The sequence below is a fragment of the Rhodamnia argentea genome, chromosome 4 (assembly GCF_020921035.1).
Source record: "Rhodamnia argentea isolate NSW1041297 chromosome 4, ASM2092103v1, whole genome shotgun sequence".
NCBI classification, from domain to species: domain Eukaryota; kingdom Viridiplantae; phylum Streptophyta; class Magnoliopsida; order Myrtales; family Myrtaceae; genus Rhodamnia; species Rhodamnia argentea.
In genome coordinates, this window is record NC_063153.1 from 4,545,431 (window position 1) to 4,565,917 (window position 20,487).

The 20,487-nt window shown below is 37.7% G+C and overlaps 1 protein-coding gene across 1 annotated transcript; it reads right to left on the reverse strand.

Moving 5' to 3' along the window:
• Positions 1-2,793: 2,793 nt before the first annotated feature.
• Positions 2,794-6,422, reverse strand: LOC115750818 (AP2-like ethylene-responsive transcription factor AIL5). The gene is made up of 9 exons (XM_030688384.2): positions 6,094-6,422; positions 5,588-5,975; positions 5,397-5,479; positions 4,930-4,938; positions 4,621-4,709; positions 4,419-4,492; positions 4,205-4,255; positions 3,990-4,066; positions 2,794-3,891 (listed from the first exon to the last, which is right to left on the reverse strand). Exons 1-9 carry the CDS (start codon positions 6,248-6,250, stop codon positions 3,155-3,157), a joined length of 1,665 nt encoding a protein of 554 aa, XP_030544244.1. The 5' UTR covers positions 6,251-6,422; the 3' UTR covers positions 2,794-3,154.
• Positions 6,423-20,487: the final 14,065 nt, after the last annotated feature.

Genomic DNA, 20,487 nt, shown 5'->3' on the forward strand with positions numbered 1-20,487 from the left:
TGAAATATTTTGTTCATAATGCAATTAATGTGATCATCGGAACGCATTAGTATCTCAACTCTACTTGTGGAGAAAATTTTTAGCACCGTCAATGTACCAAATGAAAGCCCCTAAAGCAAAAAGAAAAGGAGAGGAAAAGTAAAGAGTGCACGCCGATCATTGAATGGTAGATAGATTGATGCGTCTTTCTTCGGAGAAGTAAATTTAAAATATGAATTTAAACCTGAATCATCTTAATCAACAATACGAATTCATGTTTAAAGCACGAATCAAAGGTGATATACATGTATATTGGATGTTCGAAGTTTGTTGCAAAGAATTATTTGGGTGGCTCCAAAATAAACAAATAAAAGCTTGTTAATTAACGAAAGAATAAGTTAAGAATTTTATTAATTGAATGCATTTTATTTTACCACACTAGAGAATAGTAGATAGATCGATGCGTCTTTCTTCGGAGAAGTAAATTTAAAATATGAATTTAACCTGAATCATCTTAATCAACAACACGAATTCATGTTTAAAGCACAAATCAAAGGGGTTTATACATATGTATATTCGATGTTCGAAGTTCGAAGTTTATTGCAACGAATTATTTGGGTGGCTCCAAAATAAACATATAAAAGCTTGTTAATTAGCGAAAGAATAAGTTAAGAATTTTATTAATTGAATGCATTTTATTTTACGACATTAGAGAAGAAAAGTGCATTTAATTTTGTCAATCGTAAAGGTTAACGCCACGTCGTTCATCAATTCGAGAATGAGTTCACACTAATTGGTTTTGCTTCTTGCCAAACCTTTCCGCATGATGCTTCTCCTTTTTCTTTTTGCAAATTTTCCGCTCATCATAACGAAAGTGGAATTCTTTTTTTGCACTTTTAATCTCCCGTATGCGTGTCTAGTGGTACGCACGATTTGGCCGCACAATGAATGTTCTTTCTAATACACGAGGTTAAGGAGGGACGATCAGCCAATTCCCCTGTGCATTATTGTAAAGTTGGACAAAGGCGACGAAATGTTTCGAGTCCTGACCATCACTCATTTTGACCGAGTCCATCATCGCCACACCATCGCAATCATAGTAAAAATACAATTGAGATTATCTCATGACATAGCATGTTCAAATTTGCGCCGCATTCAAATCAAGAGTTCCTGAGGCCGTCGAGGAGCGACTGACCGACGTATTTGAACCTGTGATTAAGCTAATTAGGAGTAAGTTGTACATGGCCCGCGACCGGGGGATGGACGAATGTTTTGGTCACTGCATACTAAAGTACCAACTATTAGCAATTAGTGGTCAAAGGTGTGGTCAAAACATGAAGCATGCATGATGGAGTTGAGTAGGATCCAATCTGCGCCGAAAGGTACAGAGAAGACAGCATGAGCCATCATCTTAAGAAGGAAAGGGACATGAAAAGACATATATTTTCCCGTATGTTTTGCTTTAACAAAAAAGCAAAAACATTAGTAAATTTTTTTATAAGTGTCTAAAAGAGACGCCTCGAATGGAGACACATCAAGGTGGCTTTGGCTTTTGTATTTCTTGTCCTATTGCATGATGTTATCATCCTTGTGGCCGATGCTCTTGGAGGGAGGAGGACAGCCTACTGTTCATCTCACTTTTGGTCCTTGTATTTGTCATCATTAGGGCTGGTCAAACGTAGGCAATGTCTCCTTTGTGTTCCTTGGATGAAGGGTGGTGATATTAAAGGGGATTTGACAATGCTATATAAATACAAAAGTCAGTGAGAAAATATTTAGGTACCACCTTAAAAGCTTTATCGCATCATTTTGTCAATGAATTCTGCGCATTAATTATTATATCTTTAGCTTTACTTTTACTTAGATGTGGATACCACTATAGCTCAAATCAAAGAAAATTACAGAATCGGTCCTAAAGATCATCCACTTAGTCATATTTATTTATGAAATATGCACGACAGTGTAATATAACTCTCTAGGAATTTATTATCTTTTGTTATGTAGACGTTTTGTCATGACAGATAACCTATTTCGATTGATATGCTACTTGTGATTTTCTTTATATTTTTTACTATTCATTTATTGGTAGAACATGTCATAGAATGGTTTTGTAAGATCATTAATAATTTTTTAATCGCCTTTTATTTATTTATCAAACAAGGAATATCATGTCATAATCATTGTTCAACTCATAGTAAGCATCTTATTTAGCGCAAATAAATTAATATTTTATATCATGTCATATGATTCATTTTATCGATTGTAGACATAACTTGGAAATACGAGAAAATATTTTGTTGCAATGAGTATCAATTAAACTTTTGAATCATAAAACTCATCATGTATGACACACTTTGTTATACCGTATCTTTTTAGATATAGTCATGCGATGAACCCTCTACTTTGTTAAACTATTTTATAAATTGGTCGTAATGCATAATTGAAATTCTTACTAATTTGCTAAAATGCCAAATACAATTTGTGTTCAAATAATGAAATATACTCAAAGAGCAGAAATTCCCTAAAATAGAATTAGAGAATCGTTAAATTGCAAAAGCAAATTCGTTGGTTGCTATAAGTATCGCAAGAGAAAATTAAAATCACATTATAAATCCCAAATATACCTTCTTCTTTTTTCATTTAGATCCCATTGCTGGATACGGTCCTCATTGCAAATATTGATCTCATTATGAAGCCCCGCCGAATAAGACATCAAGTCGTCAACTTAAAGTAGCCACAGAACACATACAAGAATGCTAACGATTGGACAAGATGCTAAGCACAAACATAAACATAACCAAAAAAAAAAAGTTAACAAAAGGAACTTCTCTTTGATTATACCCATGTTAATCATCCAGTTACGATTAGGAGGCCGAAAAAGAAACAAGAATACAAGAAAAATAAAACAACATTGCCCTAAATGGAACGAACAGACTTCCAAGTTAGTACTATGTCAGCATGCCTCTCTACTCCGATATTGATCGGTCAGTCCCCAACCTCCTTCAAAGTCCTCCCCCCTCCCGCCATGTATTCATATATTCATGTGAAAAAGAAAAAAAAAAGAGAGAAGTTTGACCCACCAACTTTCCCTTTTCTTTGTGCCTTTCCCTTTCAGACCCCTCGCACGGATTCTCATTCAAATCCGTCCTTGTCTTTGATTTCTCCCCTCGTGATGTCATTCCATCCCAAAAATTGGTGTCTGAAACATGGCCAGGTTCTGCTTTGCAGTTTGGAATGAGTGAAGGCCTGCTGAGGCCATCCAGCTACTGTAGCCATTGCCATTCTCGTGATTGCCACTGCTGCTATACAAGGCAATGGGAGTGGCGAACGGGATTGCGTGTGAGCCTGAATTGCCATTCTCATGATTGCTCTCTTGCTCTTGATGATGCTGATGAACGTTACCGCCATACCCACCACCATTGAAGTAGCCATTGTGGTTGCCGCTGCTTTGGCTCCCCGAGAAATCCACGCCGAATGCGGCGTTCTGGTTGTTCTCGAATGGCTGGTAGAAAGCCGGGCCTCCGCCGGTGGAGATCAGTTTCGTGCCGTTTAGAGGGTTGTTAGGGTTCTGGTGGTACCCGGGGATGTTGGACCAGCAGTCCGAGGGATCGGCCTTGACAGGTATTGCAAAGCTCAAGGTCGACATTGGAGGAGGAGGTTGTGATGAGGCAAAGGTCAGGGAGGAAGCCGACGAGAGGTCACGGTCGTCAGACCGGCTCCCCTCGATGCTCCTGCTGTCGGATGTCGACTCGGAGGAGTTCTTGGACTTGCCAGACATCCCGCCAATCGGGAGATTGCTGCTCATGATGCTCTTCACGTCATAGCGGCTCATGTCAAAGTTGGTCACTGCATTTAGGCCGCGGAACTTTATCGCCGCAATGTCGTAGGCCTCAGCTGCTTCCTCTTGCGTGCCTGTTGTTCAACAAAACCAGACCGCATAAATTATCTCTTATCACTGCATATGTAACATAATAATCAAGAGATAAGCAACTAAAAACGAGCGAACTCACTGAAAGTGCCAAGGTAGAGATCTTTGTTCCCAGCGACTCTCCCTATCCGTGCCTGCCATCGGCCATGTTGATGGTGCCTGAAAGAAGCACATTATGCCGCATTTAGCTCAGATTATCCACAGTTTATACAGATCGAGCACCTAAGTATCTGTACTACTAAAATGAGTTAACATTTTACAAAGTGTGCACTCAAATTGTTGCAAATGATAACCAACCTGGTGACTCCTCTGTAGATTGAGGCTCCCCTAGAAAATCCACTACTTTTCCTGAAAAAAAAAAAAAAACATATAGGTGGTCCAAACACTCGGTCAAGTACATCAATTGATTCGAACATTTAACTTTAGGAAAAAAACAAAGGTACCTTAATCCCACCAACTAATTAACTAAAGCTAATGCAAATGTTTCCCATGAAATATATTCTTTCTTTACCTCCTCAGGGAGGCGACAAATTCCTGCCTAGTCATGTGCTTCATGTCCTCCAATTCCTTCTCATAGTTAGAGATCTAGCAAAAGGAACAATTTCCCTTCCTTTGAATAGATTGACAAGAAATAAAAGAATCACGAGGCCAAAGCATGATATGAAAAGTACACATTTGCCAAAGAACAATCAAAAGAAGCATAATATGCTCACTGGAAAGTTAGTGGTGGTAGTAGGACCCCAGTACTTGAGAGCTGCGAGATCGTATGCCCTAGCCGCTTTGTCTTCCTTATCATATCCACCTACGATAAGACAAAAAGCAAACACCAACACCCACATGAGCAAGAACAAAAATAAGCCGAGGATCTTTCGCAAACAACTCGTGCAGATGAAGAGAATCATTCATTTCTCTGCAACAGTAGAATCCCAGAACACAGTCAAACTCGAGTCTCAAGATCTTTTCCAGCTTCATTCGCTAGAGAGAGAGAGAGAGAGAGAGAGAGAGAGAGGGAGGGGACTGACCCAAATAAACTGGCCAAACGAAATGATGAAAGAAGAATCCAGCCGAGGGTGTTTGGTACATGCCACAGAGAATGGAAAGGACGCATCAGGATCTTTCAAAGCTCATAATAAATGCCCAACTTTATGCAGAAAACAAGCTTGCTGATGCGTAAAATCTATCAGAAGAAACCCCGCAAGATACAGGGGGTCTTTCGAATCAGAGATTTTGTAGCACCTGCAAGCATTGGAACTTTCATGTTCTTTTGCCAGTTTGTAGCTAACATTTTTTAACCCATTATCGGCATTAACCAAACCCTCACACTTTATCAAACCTTCTTTTTCTTTTCATTCCTCGATGTTATCATGTGAACAAACTCAAACCCTGTTCAGATTTCCTTGTTCTGCAAAATATGAAGTCGGAGAAGCCCCACAAACAACATTGTGATGAAAATTAGAACAAATAACAGGGAAATAAAGAGACACGTTACCTTGTCTTCCCTTCCTGCTTTGCCCTTCTCTTCTGCAACTGTTGTCCCACAAGTGAGCTTCATACCTCCCCGTCCACCTATGCCTTTTTTGCACCCGGAAGAACATTTGTCTCAGTATTTTTCCTTCGCAAAACCCATGACTTCTTGCTTTGAATGATTGCTGAAGAACGAAAAGAGATACGAAAGTTTACCTAGTTACGCCTCGGTAGATCGAGGTGCGCTGTCCGAAAGTATCGACCGTCTTCTTCGCCGCAGCATCCTCAGAAGAAGCGATATGCTGTTGCTGTTGCTGCTGCTGCTGCTGCTTCTGAGCGACGACGTCGGCTTGTTCGGCTGTGTAGCCGCGCAAGAAGCTCGCGGCGATGGTCTTGAGCTCGGAGTCGTACGCCTCGGCCGCGGCCACCGGAGGATGATGGGCCTCGGGGGCGGTGGGGAAGTGCACGAGCAGCGGCTGCGCGCCGCCCGCCGTGGCGGAGCCGCCGAGGAAGTCCTCGAGCTTGGGCCCGCCGGAGAACATCGAGAGGTCGGTGGGGCCGTGGCCGTGAGGCCGCGCATCCTCGTCCCTATCGACCACGCCGCCTGCTTCAATAATCAAGATACACAAAGAAATGAGAAAAGGGTCTTCTCCTTCTTCTTTTTTCTGTCGGTTTTTGAGAGAGAGAGAGAGAGAGAGAGAGAGAGAGAGAGAGAGAGAGACCTGGAGCGGGGTTGAAGGCCTCGAAGAGGGAGAGATGGTGAGGGGCGTTGTGATGGCTGGCGAGAGAGAAGCCGAGCCAGTTGTGATGGGGAGGGGGAGGGGGAGGAGAAGAGTCCATCAAGTGGTCGTTGTTGGCGTTGTTGGGGTTCATGCCCATCGTCGGAGAGCGTGAAAGAACGAGCTTCAGGCTTCGCGCTCAGGTCTTTGGAAATATCAAAGCAGTAAGTTCGTGTCTCAGAGACAAGACAAACAGAGAGAGAGAGAGAGAGAGAGAGAGAGGGTAAAACCAGGTGAAGGTGCAAAGTGAAAGGAGAGAGGGTGTGAAATGGACACAGATATAGAGGTGGTGGAGAAGAAAGACAGAAGAGAGAGAAAGAAGAGAGAGAGAGAGAGAGTGATGAATATGAACAGGCAACTCAGGCCTTGCACGAGCACCGAGGTTTCTTTCTTTCTTTCCATGACGAGCAGGGCAAAATGAAAATGGTGGATATAGATGCTTTTATTTATTATTACTCAGCACTATACTTGGTAAAATCTTTACTCCATTAGAACAAATTACATTCATCATCGGACACACAAAAAAAATACATTGGAAACGCCTACCGGTAGGAAGAAAACCTAATCCCGGAACATACATGGTTATCTTCTTCGCGTTGCAGCGATGAGAATTTGCATCGTCTCATCAACCCTAACCTAGAATATCTTCCAAATTATTCATACAAAGAAGATGTTTTCAAAAAGAATGCCAATTTTCTTTTCTTTTTTTTGCCTTCTAATGTTTATTTAGTGGGGGTATGATTTTCGAGTCAAATTATCATAGACTTTTGGAAAAGTACTTTGAATCACCATCGAATTCAAATCAAATGTTGTGTATGCTTATCGTTTCAATGGGGCCATTTTGATTAGCACGGACCCCCTCTTACATAAAGGCAAGAAACTAAGCATATGCTTAATAAAAAAGAAGGGACTCATGGTGCAAAGAATCAAGCTTGATTATGTCAATATATCTCGCCAGATTAAATCATGTTGATCGAATCTTGTAATTTGGATATATGTCTCATGTCTTCATTTCCAATCAAAGTGTATATTTATATCGTGCTTAAACATACGAAGTGACAAGTGAAAATGCGACTTTAATAGTTAAATACTTAGCAACACTTCAGCATTGGATGGAATTGACCATACAATATATATTTAGCAATCCCTAATCATCAAATAAGGGGAAAATGAATGGTTTGAAAATTTTTTAATGTAGCATTGTTCATCTCGGTTCCATCCAATTTAAGTTTGACGATTTTGAAATTTCTAGACATACAATGTAAAAATGTAATAGCATGTATGTATACACACACAAATATATATACACACATACACATGGGGATTTCCTTTCCATTGACTATCCAATTTCATGTACATCCTCTTCACCAATGAATCTCCATTTTAGGAAACATTTGTCAATGAATCTCAATTTTGAAATTGCTAGAAATATGCACGTGTTAGTATGTATCTAAACAAACTTATAGATAGAGGCATTTCCTATCAATTGACCATCTCATGTCATGCACGTCCCCTTCACCAAACTAAAATCGATGCAATCAAAGATAACAAAAAGAATTATAAGGAATCCCATTTGAGCAAGCCACGTAGCCCTTCTTTTGTGGTGAAGTTTTTGCTGGAAAAAATGTGGAGGCGGGTACGTAGAACAATGGAGGTTGGAAGTACATCTACGTTTCTTGGCGCAATAAAGTGGAATTACATTATTCTATACAGCATTTAATCGAACGGTAGGCAGGCATTGCAAGTGTAAGCTTTTCATGGGATGATTGGGCGGTGTCTCTCTCTCTAAAATTTGCTTTCTCTCTCTTAAATTTGCTTGCTTTCATCGGTCAAAGTAGAGTGGAGAGAGAGAGAGAGAGAGAGAGAGATCATGATGATGGTGGAGTGGATGTGTATGTACATGGGGAAGCAAGAGGGCGCCAAAGGGGACATGGTGACCCCGATGCAGGACCAAACATCTTTTAATATCATTGCCATTGGTGTGCCTCGTGTCATCTCTTCTCTTCTCTATCTATTTTCTTCGTGATCTTCGTAAGTTTGAGGCGATCGATATGACCGATTCATAATCATATTTGCCTATCCAATGTCGTGAGTTCATTGCTTTCGACCGCAAAAGTGATTTGATGCCACGATTAATAGAGCTAGTTTACTCCTACATTAGAAGATAAACATGATTCATACCGATCGATAACTTTCTATTGCCTCTCTTAATATCGTTATGATCGATATGTACGTGTGCCTCGTGTCATCTCTTCTCTTCTCTTCTACCTTTTTCATGATCTTCGCAAGTTTAAAACGACATGTGTGAGTCATATTCCCGATCCAATGTCATAAGCTAATCGCTATTAATCAGAAAAGTGATTCAATGCTAAGATTGATAGAACTAGTTTACATATATATAAGAAGATAAACACTTTTTTCACTAATCGATAACTTTCGATTACCTCTCTTAATATCATTATGATCAATTCATATGTGTGCCTCGTCTCGTTTCTTCTCTTTCTATCTTCGTCATGATCAATTGCAAGTTCGAGACAACACATGCGAGTCATATTTTGCCAATTTAATGTTACGAGTTCATCGCTTCCAATCATAAAAGTGATTCGGTGCTCCGATTGATGGAGCTATTTTACTTTTACATCAGAAAATAGACATGATTTTATTCCATTGATAACTCTCGATGTATCAGATTTCTCTTTTAACTTGACTCGTGATTTTGCGTTCTTGGTTGTCTCCGCCTCCGTGTATTCTCTGGATTTGAACCTATGCATAGGACCGGGGAATAGGACTAAGTAAAGAGACATAATTCTCCCATATCTACCTTCACGCAATAAATGGAGAATGATGAAGGGTAGGTCGAATTATTCGCTGGGACAACACAGGGACTTTTTAGCAGGATGTTTCTAATTCCTCGTCAACCTCCTGTCAATCAGAAATAAAGGATGTCTGGATCAATAGCGGCATTTGAAGTGACGATGTTCAAAGCAACGCTAGCAAATTTGTTGAGGAATTAACTAGAGATTATCCTCTTAGAAACAAAGCACAGAGTTTGCTTAAAAGGGAGAAACACTCATTATAAGTTGTCTTACGAATAAGAACAAAACAAATAAGTATAGAAAGAAAACCCTTATTCACTTGAATCAAAACTTTCCTAACTTTGATAACTCGTAAAGTAATATATGCGAAGTCATGAGATAAATTCAAAGCATACTCGAAGAGTTATTAAAGGTGGTGAATCGGATCACCTAAAATATTATCGAAAGTTCTAAACTTTGAAAGGTCCTTCGTGGGGTTGAGATTTCGACCCAAAGCCGGAATTAAAATCAATTCTTGAATTGCCCCGCATCATAAAACATAGAGTGCCCTACTTTTGTTTTCGGCCGTGGGTCAAAATCTCAACCCGCCATGAAATACATTACTAACATCATGACCCAATTGACATGCGAACCGAAACCCGATCAAGTGGCCACGACCTAGAATCATCTACAAATCGATGGTGTCGGGAATCGAATACATGACATATCATATTTCTGATCCATGCCCACATTTCCGTTCTCGGTCATTGAACCAACCGAGGTTCACCAGTTACTTCGCCTTCTCGAAAAATTTTAAAAAAGGTTACTACAATTTTCAGTAAGATCACAAAGAGAGTGCCAAAAATTTGCGACAAAATCAAGATTTACCCCAAGTAATATATGGTGTGGAAGGGAAAGTCAAAGTTATGGGGGGTCTACTAAATGCTATGTTATTGCAAAGTATTTAGTATGATCTGCGAGAGAACGGATAAACATGAGATCTTGGGAGCTAATGGCATGCACATGCATGCATGCCAGCGTGCGGACACGTGTGCTGCAACCGTGAATAATAAAAGGTAAATTATTGAAATGCTCGCCACGTGTCATCTCGCTGTCGATGATTCCATTGGTTCAGACTCGGGCTCGTAAGAATATCTGCAAATCTTTTCTCTGTAGGTCGCATGTGGCATGCTGGCACCCTAGATTGCTCCCCGAGGTGGTTTTGGCTTTCTGGTCAGTGGTTTTCATTACATGTACGTATATATACGCACGCGTATACAGTGTATGCACACATTTTTGAATGAATTTTGCTGTTTTTATCCTCGTACCTTTTTGGCTTTTTTTTTTCCAATCGAGTCATCGTACTTTTAATTTGCATGATCGGGCTTTTTTGCTTTCGCAATTTTGCTAATGAAATCCCCCCGACGCTAAATCCAGCATCTGTGCGGGCAATTACACTGACTAAATTTTATATATATCGCGCTTCAACATTCACATATCATGCAAGCATTCATAATAAGTAAATTTTATAGATAAGTACATTGAAAGTCTTAAAACTTATCACGAAAATGCAATAAACTTATCACGAAAATGCAATTGAGTTCTAAACTTTTCAAAAAGCTTCAATCATGTCCTAAAACTTATCGCGAAAGTGTAATTGAGTCCTAACACTTTCAAAAAGTACAATCAACGGAAGAACTTAATTGGATCAATTTAATAAGTTTTAGGAGTTGATTGCATTTTAAAAAAAATTAAGATTCAATTATACTTTCGTAATAAGTTTTAGAATTTGATTGCGTTTTTTGAAAATTTATGCTTTCATTGTAAGCTTTAAAACTTTTAGTACATTTATCTCTAAATTTTATATACATCGTGCTCTAGAGCTGCAGAAACAAACGGAACGTTAATCGAGATTTAAATGCGAAGAACATGTTTCAATTTACCACCGACATCAATTATGCACGATTTCTGTGATCACACGTGGCAAAATTCGTTCATTGCAAGACGGATGCTTACCAATAATGGAAGGCACCCAACATAAAATATTCTTCTTTGTAAGTAAAGTGATTGCTTGCGTGCCTTAAACTCCTTACTCAAGATCCTCTAGGGTGATACCAATTGTCATAAGATGAAAAAGATATTAGCGAAAAATTACGTGAAAGGTTCCTTTCTTTTTATAGTCCGACGTGGTTTTACTGTTTTGTTGAATAGTGATTGACCGGAAAAATTATCTATTTAGTTCTAAACTTATCGTATGCATGCTAATTCGATCATAAATTTTTTAATTTTGCTAATTTAATCATAAACCTTCGCTGACATCATGGTATGGTAAGTAGGACGGTTGGTGATGACTATATCATCATATCAACGAATTTCGATAAAAATTAATCGGAATAATTACATTGAAATTTCACGCGAATGTTTAGGACTTTATTAGTAAAATTGAAAAGTTTATAATTGAATTGACATTAGTAAAATAAATTTAGGTTTGATTGGGTAATTTTTCCGTGAATAAAGTGGTCCCGAAAGATGAGTTCGGGCAATAATTTCTCTCTCCATTCAAACCTCGTCTCTTGCGGTCCTTGGTACTTTTTCTTTATCGACGTTATGGCTTTTCCTCCTTGCTTTCTAGATTGGACTACAGAAGTTAAGAAAGTTTTAGATGCCTTATTGATCATCCGATCAGTTAATAAATCAAATTTGCACTTCAATTTAATTGGCATCATGGGTCGTTCTCACTATGAAGCTATGGCATGTTCTTCTTCTTACGAACCAAAAACCATATAAGATTTCTGGGTGCTGCTTAAGGACCAAGCCATCACGTAAGCAAATGGACCAGCGCGTTTACTCGATATATAATCGATAATCCGTCCTACACCCACCCTCTCACTATATGCTTCAACAGGAATCACAAGATGGTAGATTGACATGACAAAGACGACTAAAGATCCACCGCATCGTTGAAAACCTGTAAGAAATCCTTAAAGGCTTGAGTGATCCTCCAATCTTGTTGTGTCAAGGGTGTGAGAGCGTCACCTTTGCTATGAGTGGTAGAGTACAACATTTGCACACTTACATCCTCGCATCCCTTCTTCAATATCTTATATGTGGAATTGCACCTCGTTCTCAAATTCTATTCTCAACCTTTTCCTGCCTTGTGTTATGTGGAGGACCTCCAACTCTTTATGCTTGAGTGGGGATCAAACATGCTCAATTTACCCAATTATGATGGCTACGAAATTGTAAAATTGGCGGACACCATCTTGCTTGCGCAAACTACTACAGTGGCACACAACCGTGCGTGTGTATATACGTCCCATTAAGGTGTTAATATTGGTATCATCTAAAGATTTTAATAAGAATAAAATAAGTCCAATGGTGCGTTTGTTTAGGGGAAAACCCCATGAAAAAGGTTGTTTTCCTTTATCATGTGATATGTGAACGAAAATATTTTTTGATGTTTGGATCTCATTTAAAAAATAATTCAATCTCATGACTTTATTTCAAACAAAAAAAAATTATAATTTTAAATATTTTATTTATTTATTCTGTTTTTCCTTTCTCCTCCACCGCAACGGCAGCCACAGGCGAGCCTCGGGCAAGCTCATTTGGCCAACGAGCTCGCCCATGGCTATCATCGGCCGTCACAATGGAGGAAGAAGAAAATAAAATTAACGAAAAAAATATTAAAATATTAAATAAAACTAAAAAAATTGAGAAGAACAAATTCAGAAAGTGTTTTCACCTCTTTAGATTTATGAATTCATTTTCCTAATTTTATGCACGAATTTTTTACTAACCGGAAAATGTTTTCCGTTGACTAAGTCATTTTCAAAAAACCAAACCGATGAAAGTCCGACAAACAAATTCCGGAAAAATACTTTTCCTGAAACAAACACACCCTAATACTAAGTTAAAATGCAAAGTTAGTTATTTTCCACATTGGTGTGCCATTCAAGGCCTCCGCAGCTGTCTTTGCTACTTGCGGTGACTCAAAGTTGACAAAACCAAACCCCCTCGATTTTCCGTCAATGTCCCTCTTTATAGCAACATGTTTCCTCCGATTGGGATTGAAGGAAAATATACTCATTTTAATTGTGAAGTAAACCTTCTTTAAGGAATAAGTTATAGTTTGACTACCTCTGTTTTACACTTTCTTTATGTTTAGTCATGTCACAACTTCACTACTTCATTTTGTTTAATGAATAGAGGGACAACTAGATATTGGAAGGCACAATAAACAAAAGGATTTTGGTAAAAAGTGCTCCAAAAGCACTCGATAAACACCTAAATAAATATTGCAATTTCAATATGCTGATTGAATTTTCTCATTAAGTATGGTTAATAGTGCCCTGTGATACTCGATAACAAGACCCTAAATAGAAATTTTGTATTAATTATGTTTTTGGATGGGACAATGCAAACGTATGTCTTAAGTCCAAATGGACCAAAATTTAAAAAGAGAGAGAAGGAAACAGGTAATGCTCTTGAATTTGTGCGCTTACAGAAGAACTTTCAATGTTCAATGTTTATCATTTCCCATAATCAAAAGTTCACGCAAGACATTAATCGATTGGTGCAGAAGGCATAAAGAGGAGTTCTCCATCATTTCTTTTCGTTCATCGAAAGGCGCCTTCTGTAGACTTTTTATTAAGGCTGGGACACTCTCCAATTGGAGGGTGAAATTTGAGTATAAATGAAACATACATACGACTAACCGATACAATGATGATGTCAACTTTGCCTCCAAATAGAGAAACCCTCAATCTTCTTTTATTGAGATATAATTTGTGTGGTCTTATGTAGGTTATAATTTGGATGGAGAAAAGAATTGGCCCTACTAACTTTTGATTAGCTTGATAACCAATATCTTAGAGGGCATTCTCAACTCCTCAAAGTGCATGCTATCAATTCTTCATTACTTCTCTTAGAGACGTTGAACATAAGCTCGATACTTTCACGTGGGCAAAAGAACACCTCAAATGTCAATATTTGTGTACGACGCTCACTTTGATGCCAATATCTTGTTTTGGATAATTTAAGTACCAATTTTTTTGAAAAACGAATATTTAAGTGCTAACTTCGGTAAATTCACCAAAAATTTTTGCTGTTGGCACTAAAATTATCGTTTTTTCTCTGAGTTGGCAATTAAATGATAAAAAAAATATTAGCACCAAAGTGAGCATCATGCACAAATATTGGCACTTAATATATCCTTTTGCCGCGAATCAATAGGGTTTGTCTAACTTGGGGAAGATAGAAATGGGGAGATGATACAGCTATTTGTTCTAGCGAAAAGGCATTAGCGCAATCACTTCGTTTTGCGCCAGTATGCCTAAAAAAATATAGCTTTTTAAGATCCTCTTCAGTCTTGACTATGGTTGATTGAAACTTGTTATGTAAGTACAATATCCATAATTTTTTTACCGAAAAATAATATCCACTATTCTAAAAAATTGCTATTGAATTCTTTATATATTACTTATTATTCGAATATTATAACTTTGATGTTTTTCAAAATAAAACAAACAAATAAATCTCATCTTATTTCTTTTTTAAATTGTGGAAACCCCACGAACTGGTTGGCAAAAAGTTACAAAACCGCACTGTCCATTTTGTGAAATGACCGTGTGGTCATGAAATAATTTTCCCCCCCTCCTTTTTTTTTGCTTGTGATTATCAATATTGCGGTTATTTATGAGGATACGTAGGGTTTCCCTTTAAAAAGACGAATTAAGGAGTTTGCGAAAATGACTCGTCATCAAAATCCAAGGCATGGATGAAGTGCTTGAATTTTTAAGTCTATTATGAGGATTTAGATGGGAAGGACCAAATTTTGTGCTTTCTGTGTAGAATATCATTTCACCAAGAGTTTGATATAATTGTGTATTTTGATAGAAAATTGAAAGTCAAAGGGATTTCTCAGCATTATTGATACACATTATAAATAGTACAAGACATTGCATGATCTAGTTAATGTATTTTTGTTAGAAAAGAAGTGTGATGAAGACACATGTCCAAATGAACAAAATACGTCATAATATAGCCGTTAAAATAGCATCAAGAGGCCTAGTTTTTAAGTTTTTTACAAGAGCATGTGAGAGCTAGAGGAGCCCTAAAGGAAGAAAAGTACGCATTTGCAAGTCAAATTTCTTTGATGAATAATGACGTGCAGTCTACGGGCAAAACCTGATTGTACAAATCTTTCGCCTTTACTCCTTTAAAAAAAAAATTACAATTTCATGATGGTTCTATATAACTTCTACTTTTGCAATTTGATAATGGTCCTAGATAGCTCCTACTTGAACATGCAAAGATTTTGAGTCTTGGACCTACACAGTACCTCAATCGCATATTTTCTATCTTATTTGTCTTGTTTGGCTAGTCTTAGAGCACTCTATTTAATATATTGTATGTGTTTAACAAATATCCCTTCAAAGAAGCCATTATTTTTCTTTTTCCATATTCCTTTTTTTATCTTGTATTTTTTATTTTTTTTATCCCTTTTTATTTTTTTACTATTCTTTTTTTATTTTTTTTGGCTTGCTCTCTTCACCGAGAGCGTCCTTGTCGAGACCCCATCATTGAGAGCATCACCGAAACTCCATCACCAAGATCACTAATCATCACCTCCAGTTATCCTACTACTGCGGCCATCAATGGACCATTTCCAGCAATAATCTCCGGTGATCAAAACACCACCTCCATTCTTTCGAAACCGAAATCTCAATAATGACGAACACATACATAATACAAAAATTTAGGCACCCATAGATTTGACTAATACAGGTGAAAGGACATCTCAAGTGCCAATATTTGTATATGATGCTCACTTTGATGCCAATATTTTTTAAGGAATGATTATTTAAATGATAACTCCAGTGAACGTCCGTCGAAATTTCTCGTCGTTGGCACTAAAGTGTTTATTTTTTCTTCGATTTGACACTTAACTGATCTAAAAAAAATACTGATACCAAAGTGAGCACCGTACACAAATATTGGTACTTGGGGTATCATGTTGCCCTTTCACATGGAAAGGTTACAAAGGAGGAGCTCAAGTCTGAACCCGTCAATATATCCTCTTAGACCCACCTTTACTCAAAAGGTGAAACTAGTAAGTTATGGGTTAGTTAGGATATCAATTGCTCCACACTAATTTTTCTAATGTTAAACATTTTTTTACCATAAGTCACACATGCATCTTAATAATCTCCTATTCTCGTGTACGCTAAATGTTTACATCGATATGTCTCAACTTAAATCTCCACCTTGATGCTTTGTAAGAACTATAATAACAACTTTCACCTTCATGCCTGGTCTACTTTTCAAATCAAATGATGAAGATTGCCAACAAGACCGCATCGCTACACCACAACGCCCACCTTCTCCCTGGATCTATTTCGCAAGACCGATAAAATAATGAGGTTTATTTCAACTGTTAAACTATGAATGCTTCCATTGGCTGGGTTTGGTCATCCGAATTTCTAGTCATTATAGGACTAGATAAGATAGGATAAAAAATTTAAGGATTTTGTCGGATCCTATCTACTAGATGGTGAACAACGGATTTAAAGTCGAATAAGCAAAGGCAAGACGTAGCTGAGATCAACTCTATTTTGCTGAATCATGATGTTGCTTTAGAAAGTATTCAATCATGAGTTCTAATGAGTGAGTTATTATTGAGCAGATGTTTGTGCCATCCGAATTCGGTCACAACATTGACGAAGTAAACCCCGTAGAATTGGGGGTCTTGACTTAGAGTCGAATCCTTTGAGAATGACGCAATGGCCTTACTTTTTGTCTTGTCTAGTGATGAACAATTTAATTATTCAGCCTTTTTTTGCAAGTTGAATATGCACTCATTCAAGTCGTCCAATGTCCAAGACAGTCTTTTCGAATGTCGAGATCCCTTTTGAAAATCGATGATCAACCTCAAGTTCCTCATAACATGTCGAGACCTCTTTTGAATGTTCAAAAAGTTCAAATGGTAAAAGAACAAGGAATGTGATCTCATATCACACCAAACAATCGATTGTGAAACAAGAATATGGAAATACCTAGCTTTGAGGCCAAAGACCCCAGTCTAGCATTGCTGGAGAAGCACCCACACTTGACGGTCGTCGCCGTATAAGAGCCTTCCCCCCCCTTCCCCCTCCCCAACGACTAGAGAGGCTGCCCGGCTCTGTGGAGAGGCGGCCCGGCACAGAGAAGATGCGGTAGTTGTGGGTAGACATGGCCGGTTCCGTGGAACCGCCGATTCCAGTTTAGGAACCGGCAGTTCCGATTCCACGAAAAGTTGGAACCGGAATCGGCCCTTGAAAATACCGGTTCTAGTTCCGAGCTGGTTCCTTAGCCGATTCCTTCCGGTTCCGTTTTTTAATTTTAATTTTTAAAATAATAAATAATATAATAAATTATAAATTATAAAATATAATCAAATTGTACATTATAATAAAATGTTGGGAAAAAAAAGAGAGAGGAGGAATAAGCTTGAACTTAATGAATTATCATTAAGCGCCTACATATCTTCTTGGGGATAGAAGAATCAAAGCCCATGTAGTTTTTTTACCTTTGATAACCCCAACTTACCTCATCGTCAATCTTCGCTACCCGTTATGGTACCCGTGGCGATGGTATCTCCACAATCCTCGCTAAAAAATTCGTGTTCTCGATCCAGCTCTTAGTGTCGAGATTTCGCCTTCGTCCAATCGTTGACACAGGCTTGAGCTTCCACGGACTCCGGGCTTAATCTTAAACGACGAGAGTCCAAAACTAATCCTCCAACGCTAACTGTTTATTCAACTGCAACCGTTGAAGAAAGGGTTGCTAATATCTAGCGAGCGATGAGGGCGAGAACTGGGTAATCGATTTGGTGACTCCTCCACCACTTTAGGATTTCGAAATTTGTACTATGTTCTGCATCACGAAACTCAAATTGAGTAGTTAAATATTTTTCTAATTCAGAAATACTATATGTTGCCCTTTTTTATTTTTTTTGCCTACTCTTGAGCATATTATACCCTCTACTAAGTGAACTACCACCTTCACTACGTGAGGCAGTAGATTGTAAAGATCCGTAATCATTTAAACCATATCTACTACAAAATTCTTCATATAATACTACTATAGATTCTTGAACATCTCCTTGTATATTTGAAATATTTATTGAATCTTCCAAATGTAAACAATCATGATAATATTATACCCTCTACTAAGTGAACTACCACATTCACTACGTGAGGCAGATGATTGTAAAGATCCGGAATCACTTAAACCATATCTACTACAAAATTCTTCATATAATACTACTATAGATTCTTGAACATCTCCTTGTATATTTGAAATATTTATTGAATCTTCCAAATGTAAACAATCATGATAATACACATTCAAATAATCTAGTAAACCGTTTAATTTAATACGTGGATAAAAAACAATACAAACTAAATAGACAAGAGGAATTTGGAAATAATAATGCAACCATTTTTCTCGCATTACTAAAATAGTTCGAGCTAATTCAGTATCATTTTCATATTCACTAAAGACACTACCAATATTAACACACTCTATTAAAAATAAATGAGTAATAGGATAATAAATACCAGATAAAGTATTAGTAGCATCATTAAAAATTTTCAAAAAATCTAAAAATTTTTTGCAAACGTCCCAATGTTGCGGAAGTAAAGTAATTTCGGGAATATTTTGTGAAATAAACATACATAATAAATTTTTGTAATCAAAAGTTTGCCAAAACAACTTGTAGGTAGAATTCCAACGAGTCAGAATATCTTTTGGAAATCTTTTTTCCCTTCTCCCATGTTGTTTACAAAATTTTCCCCATACTTTCATAAAATGGGAACGACTCCATAAAATTTTAATTGTACCCTTTATTGGGGCGAGAAAAGTGTCAAGAGTTCGTAAACCATCTTGTACATATAAATTTAAAACATGGCAAGCACATCTAATGTGAAAAAATTGTCCGTCAAAAGAAGGTTTGCAAATATTTTCTAATTCGGGAATAGAAACGGTATTTGCGGCGGTATTATCAAAACCAATTGAAAATACTTTATTTATCAAATTATATTCTTCTAAAACTTACCTAATTATTCTTTAAATATTATGAGCCGAATGTCTTTAATCAAAAACTCGAAATGCAATAAGTCTTTTTTGAATGGTCTAATTGTCACTTATCTAATGACACGTGGCACCCATATAAGAATGAATTTGCCAAGGATCACTCCAAATATCGCTACCTATATGCACACGTCCATTGAATTCCGTAAAAAAATTTGCTAAAGATTTTTTTCCTTTTTTATAAAGATGAAAAACTTCGCGTTTAAGAGTACTTTTTGAAATAGTTGGTGCTTGTGGAACCAACGCAGTATTTATCAAATATTTCAAATTAAAATTTTCACCAGTAGTAAACGAAGCATGATCAAGGGCAACATATTCAGCTAATGTTTGTTTATAAAGTGCATCAGTATAACGGAATAAAGGATGATAATTAGAATTGGCGTACCCGGAAATTTGTTATTGCGTATTGTCGATCCCCGCTTGCGTTGGATGTTTTTTCATCATATGCCAACAGAATGTTCCGTAGCCGTCTCCTTTCATAAATTTATATGTTTGCGAACAATAATTACAATTTATATTATACTTACATTCGCCTGCATCACGTACCTTGTCGAAGTGTAACCACAAGTCGGATGTACTATCTCGACCCTTCCGTTCTGGCTCATTTGCCGTTGACGTTTCTTCGACACTAGTAGGAGGATGAAGACTTTCTTATGTTGGGATGTGCTCGACATTTGGAATCGGGACAATGTTGATATTATCGTCGTTGTCTTCCCAACATGCATACTCACGAGGATCATATTCAGGAATGGGATACTCGGAATCTCCCATACTCATCTTGCCCTTTCCAGCATTTCTGCTTCCACTTGCCATTTTTTAGAGAATTGATCAGAAATCCGATTGAGAGAATTGAGGCGGGATTGAGATAATTGAGCGAATTAAGAGAATTTGAGAGAATTGATGAGATGATTTGTGAGAAAAATGAAAGGAGAAGGATAGGTATTTATAGACAAGAATTAAAAATAATTCAATATATTTTTTTTAAACCAACGGCCAAATTGGCCGTTGCCAAATGGCCCAAAGAGCCGTTTGGTTGGGGGGCAAAGAGCCGTTGCACCAGGCCATCATCTTTTTTTTTTTTAATATAACGGTCGGAACCGGCAGTTCCGGGCCGGTTCCCACAATTATGGAATCATGGGCTCGGTCAACGGGCCGGTTCAGGATCCACGGTTCCATATGGCCATGCCTAGTTGTGGGAAAAATCCAATTCTCCTTGTGTATGCTCTCTTAAGAATTCATATTTTGGTACATCCTACTCCCTTGCTTGGGATTCTTTTTATCCTTGCTATATGCCCTTTATCTTATCCTACATAACTTCCAAACATATGGTAGGATAAAATATATCCTATCCTAACTACCAAACATAGTCAATGAAATCATTCATGTTTTATAGAGGATTGGTACTTGT

Coding starts and splice junctions, on each gene's coding strand:
- LOC115750818 (XM_030688384.2), bottom strand. CDS start 6,250: ATGGGCATGAACCCCAACAACGCCAACAACGACCACTTGATGGACTCT. Junction 5,976..6,093: donor GGCCTTCAACCCCGCTCCAG/GTCTCTCTCTCT, acceptor TTATTGAAGCAG/GCGGCGTGGTCGATAGGGAC. Junction 4,256..4,418: donor TTTGTCGCCTCCCTGAGGAG/GTAAAGAAAGAA, acceptor TTTTTTTTTCAG/GAAAAGTAGTGGATTTTCTA.